The sequence below is a fragment of the Olea europaea genome, unplaced genomic scaffold, assembly GCF_002742605.1.
Source record: "Olea europaea var. sylvestris unplaced genomic scaffold, O_europaea_v1 scaffold632, whole genome shotgun sequence".
NCBI classification, from domain to species: Eukaryota; Viridiplantae; Streptophyta; class Magnoliopsida; order Lamiales; family Oleaceae; genus Olea; species Olea europaea.
Window position 1 is genome coordinate 330,746 of NW_019264682.1, and position 5,764 is coordinate 336,509.

General features: G+C 37.8%; 1 protein-coding gene across 1 annotated transcript; it reads right to left on the reverse strand.

Annotated features, from left to right (window-relative positions):
- Window positions 1–2,694: 2,694 nt before the first annotated feature.
- LOC111389920 (putative clathrin assembly protein At2g25430) lies at window positions 2,695–5,467 on the reverse strand. The gene is made up of 2 exons (XM_023014908.1): window positions 5,134–5,467; window positions 2,695–4,951 (listed from the first exon to the last, which is right to left on the reverse strand). The coding sequence occupies exon 2, from the start codon at window positions 4,930–4,932 to the stop codon at window positions 3,007–3,009; it is 1,926 nt and encodes a 641-aa protein (XP_022870676.1). The 5' UTR covers window positions 4,933–4,951; window positions 5,134–5,467; the 3' UTR covers window positions 2,695–3,006.
- Between the last annotated feature and the right edge of the window lie 297 nt (window positions 5,468–5,764).

Sequence of the window (5,764 nt, forward strand, 5' to 3'; positions counted from 1 at the left end):
TTGCGCCCCTTGGAGGCATTTTGTTTTATTTTTCAATTGTAAAGTCATCGTCAGTAAAAACGCCCATTTTTAGGACTTTGTCTCAAGAGGTTTGTCCCTTATACAATCGTCTGATCCCTTTTTAATTGTTTACGACTAACCCGCGCGAAACAACAGTACATATGGAACTAATTAAATCTTAGTTTTAATCAATTTGAATAGACCATAAAAATTTTAAATGATTAATCAAAATTGCATAGGTAGGACGGATTACCTGTACATGCCCACATTTGCAGTTGACGTTTCATTTTTAACAATTTAATTAATTAGGTTAACTATCATTACAAATTAGTGTTAAAACATTTTACATTTGTTTCATAAAGTGCTTTACCAACACTTGAAAATGACAGGTGGAAAAAAAAATGCAATAGAAAATTAAACCCAATAATGAATATTCTAAAGGCGATTTTGAAACATTATTTTGGACGATACTATGAAGAAGATATTATTTTTCTCTCTTTTTTAACACCATATATCAAAATAACCTCAATTATAATTTTAATGGATTTTAAAAGATTTTAAATCCTAATGAATTTTGTGGATTTGAATTAGATTTCCACATGTTCCACAAGAATCTCATTAAATACGATGAAATCTCAAAAAATTTGATTATATGTATTTTTAAATTTGAAATCCATTCAAATATTTTAAAATCCATCTATTAATGAATTTTAGAATAGTGATAATATAAAAAATGTGTTATTAAAAAGTAGAAAAAAAATTAAACTTACGTACAAAATATTTTATTGCGCAAATGAATAATAAACATAAATTTGAGAACAAAGTTTTAATTTATGAATAATGCTATTTAACCTCAGGTTACAACTCCAATTTATATGAAGTTAATGCAGCATTAAATACTGAATTGTAATTTTAATGTGATTAAAAAGCATTACTTTTTTTTTTTTTTATTTAGTGAATATTAAACAGGGGCTTATAAAATTTTTATATAGAGGCAATTATGAATGAATCGATCGCTCATCGGAAGCTTCTGCAACGTGACTATGATGTAACGCAACATTAAATTTTCCAACAATATTAAAATGGATACAAGCTATGGGGCAACTGGCAATGTGGTTGGAACAACTAATTCAGACTTTGAAAGCTAGTCACATTTCACATGTTGCAATTATCTTTATTGACTCATTCAAATTTATACTTCGATTCTTCTTTTACGGTCTTCTGACGGCAGAATCAATTAGAAAATAAAAAAAAAAAAATTAAGTACACGACATTTCTTGCGGTGGCATGCTGTCTACAGTTAATAATCGAAAACACAAATAACACGAACATCAATAACTAAGATTAATATATTTTCACGTACCACCCAATTATCAATAATTGAAACTTGAACAACTTTTCCAGTGATTATAAAAGAATATTGCCTGTATTGGATTCTATTTATTTGGAATTTTATTTTTTAATCAAGAATTTGACGCGAGATCAACTCCATTATTTGTGATGTAAACAAATACTTAGCAGAGGAGGAAAACCAGTGGGCTCTTTATTCCTAACTTGACAAAAGCCACCTAATTCAAGAACAAGACACTATAAAAGGTGAAAAGGTTCAAGAATATGGAAGGTTGTCTTTGTCCTCACCTAGATATGCTTGAAAACTTATATATCTCCACCTTAAGAGTATGTTTGGTTATGCTTAAAAAATCAAACTTTTTTTAGCTTACTTGAGTAATATGACAGTCAAAGTTAGTTTATTTCCCAACAAAACTTACTTTTATATAAAGCAAATCTTAACTTATTCTCGAATGCTGAAAAAGTAACTTTTAAGCCCAACTAAACATACTTGTCTTCTGGTCTAAGGTTGAGAATGACACCAAAATTGGATAACTATGGCGAAACATGCGAAGAGACGAGAGAATTCTCATTTATTTAAGGCAATAAGAAAGTATAGGTCACTTTCAGTGCTAAAATTGTGTAAAACATATATTTGTATTTGATTCTATCGGAACTGTCCAACAGTCTACTAACCCTCTATCAAGCAATGTAACAAGATAACAAACAAACAATGAAATTATAGTACTTATCGGCTATCACAAGAATCGGGGGGCTATGTCATTTTCAGAACTAAAATTTTATTCTACTTCAGCTTTGTATCGGACTAGTTTCAATTGGGATTGTCTAATAGTTGAGTAACTTCCTACCAAGCAATGTAATTTATGAAAACTAACCATGGGCTCTCAAACGTGCTTGCTTGCAATACACACTCCCTAGAGATGGCCAGACAGATAAACTTTCTAGTCAACTGTATCTCCATTTTCCCCTTCATCAACCTTATTTTAAAATATCAATGTAGCTTGTTCCAGTCGATCTCTACCTGGATTTTATAACATATTTAGCATAATTGTTGCCGAATACAATACTTAGTTAAGACACGTTAGTTAAGACACGATGATGAAAATCAAATATTGATGAAGAGATCTTAGGAGAATCAAAGAACGCCAACACGATCTATTCAATTTCCAATTTTAAAAGTTCGCCACAAAAATATCCACAATAAAGCCTAAACTCCAGTTGGAGAAAACAGATATCTGCTTTCAAAGTAAGCATTTTTCAAACAATGATCCAAAATGAAGACAGCAAGGCAGTATTGCATTAAATGGGGTATAAAGATATAGCATCATTGATCAACATAAACAATTAGGTAACGAGTTCCTTGAATTGAACTGAGTCAATAACAAACAACAAGCATTGCATTATCACAAAGATGTCAAAAAAGTTTCACATGATATTACACACAGTAAGAGACATAACAAGAGAATCGCAGAGCACCAGGCTTCAAAATCCACCACACAACCAATATCTTCAGCTCAGTTTCTCTTTCCCTCACCCTCTTTCCATTCCATTCTCATGCACCAATTGTAAGATATGATCACATAAAATACAGTCGAAAAACAGGAAAATATAACAAGAATGAACTAAACGTATGGAAAGATTTTACATAAATAAATATTAGTGAGGAGCGGAGTAATACCCGGCAGGGGGTAGTCCAACTCCATTTACCGGTGGCATTCCATAAGGCATGATGGGTTGTACGCCAGGAGCATAGTACCCACCAGCATTGATCTTGGCCAAAGTAGCTTGGCCATGCATGCCTTGTTGGGCATACTGTTGCCATACCACCTGCTCCTGCACTAGTAAGTGCTGCTTCTTTTCCATATCAGCCATTTGCACATATGAAGGAGGAGGAATGGTCATCGATGCAGCAAATGGATCTTGTCCAACAGTCTGAACTGTACCATCTGGAGCAGGAAGTGCCAACACAGGAGTTGTGCTCTTCCCTGGCCCCGGCAATGCCACACTACTGGCACTGCCACCACTCAATTGAGCAGTGCTCACATGTTGCCTAACCATTCCCTGATCATACATCCCATTCAACAACAAAGGATCGAGCCCACCACCCATTGCTGCCTTCTGCTTAGACAAATGACTCGCAGTCTCCACCAGGGCCAGTTCCCAATCAGCCTTACCGCTGTCAGCAGCTGGATTCTGCCAAGCAGAAACCACCTCCGGCTCCCCATTGGATGGGAATGCATCCCAGGAGCCAGTCCCATTGTTTGCCACTGGCCCTGCAAACAATGCCAAAGCCAGCTTATTTCCTTGATCATCTGCTGTTGTTCCCTCCTCCCTCAAATCCACCAAATCTCTAGTCTCCTGAACCACAGGCTTGGGAGGCTCCGGCTCAGGTGGTGGTGGTGGGGAATAATTCTCTGGAGGCGGCAACGCCTTAATCTCATTCATATCTGGTACCGGCTCCTCCTCCGCCACTGGTTGGCTCTCCACAATCCTCTCCGGACTCTTTGTAGCCTTAGCCCTATCCCTCACAAACTCTTCCAAAGTCTCCAACAACTTACTAGTAATTCTCTGCACTTCTGGGTACTCTGACGACCTCGCCACACCTATATCCTTGCACCAGCCATAAAAACCCGATAACTCATCAATCTGTTTTGCAGCACTAGCATAGGCATCAAAAGCCTTGACACAATCCTGGTACTCCATATCAAAAAACTTGTCCAAGAGCACAGCCAAAACCTCACATACATCAGCATAGAACTTAAAACTCTCCTTCACAATAGAATACAAAGTCACTAGAATCATTCTCTCATTCTTGGCCAATCCTGTAGGTCGACATGACAAAAACCGATCCAAAAGCCTCTGTAAATGACCCATCTTTCCAAAAATCCTTTCAGGCTTCATTTCCCTCAACGGAGTCACATCTTTCCCCACCTCTGTCGACTCCCTCACGTCCCCAGATGATCTTGATCTCCTCATCCCATACCCTGGCTCATCCCGAAACTCGTTATAATCATAATCATAGCCCCGATTTGAGCCGGGAGGCGATCTGTAATTAGATCTTTCGTCTCTAGACCCGAATTTCTCAATTTCACCGCCATTTCCACTCTGTTTCCGCTCAAATGCTATCAAGTCAAGCCTCTGATCCAAGTACAAAGCATAAGTCCTCACGAAAGCCGAGTGATCCCAAGAATTTGAATGAGCCTCATCACGGAAATCCGACAAATTCAACAACCTAGCACCCCTTCTTGTGGCATACATGATCTCCTGCTGAAAAATAGCATCTCCATCATTAAGCAAACGATGAACAAGCATCAAACACTTAAGGGCAACGATCCAATCCCGGGTTTTTCCAAGTCTTTTAGATATCAAAGACACACAAACATTCACATATCCACGAGAATACGATGTCAAGTGCAGAATCTCCCTGATGTATTTCTCAGATGCAGGATCATCGTCGTGGCTCGTGGCCTTGACTATGGCAACTTCGAGCTCCGGCGCCATGTTGCTAGCCACCTTGGCAATCCCGATGCTCGTCTGGTCCTTCACCGCCCCGATCGCCTTCCGAATTGTGCTCGGAGCCATATCTTCAGCTTATTATCACCTTCATATGCAAAAATTCGAAAAACCTAGTTAGCAGAAAACCTCATATAACTAGTAAAATGAGAACCCATAATTTTTTTTTTAGCTCAGCTTCATTTTAATATACAAAAATTTCAGCATCGCAGCTGAAAAACACATAACTTCAAAAATGAGAACACATCAAAAAAGTTTCTTGATTTATACCTTCTGTAGTCAAAGTAACCAAGATCTGCTTCGAATAAAAGAAAATTTATAACGGATCTGTGTAAAAATACACAACTGAGAATGCTTAAAAGCGCGATCTGAAATTAATTGAGCTGATTATTTTGGTACGTGAGAGAGATTATTAGGTGGGCTGGGGGCTAGAGCGTAATGGAGGCCCTTTTTTTCTCGCTATATTTGCTGCAACACCGGGGCGGGGAGAGAGGGAGAGAGAGAGAGAGATAGGGAGAGAGAGACGGAAAAGGTAAATGGGAATAAAGAGCGAACACAGAGGTGGATTTAAATGGAGAATTGGGTTCCGGAAGAATTTGCGCGTTGGATTTGATCCGAGAACTGGAATTGGCTGCTATTTGATTATGGTCACAAATGGGTTGAGCAGTTCGTGGACTCGGCCCATCGGTCTTGACCCATGAGAATTACATAATCCCAAGTTTTGGAGATCTCAGTACAAGAATCAGGTTCCAATGTTGTTTATGCAAATCTCAGGTTTCAATTTAATTATTATATATTTAAATATTAAATTAAAACACAATAGAAGTCGATTTCAACTCTTATATAGCAAACCCTAGATCTCTCTCCCTTCTACCACCCTCTCTCCATTCCATCTTTATCC

What these genes read in the sequence shown, in the direction of transcription:
- LOC111389920 (XM_023014908.1), bottom strand. Translation starts at nt 4,932, where the DNA reads ATGGCTCCGAGCACAATTCGGAAGGCGATCGGGGCGGTGAAGGACCAG.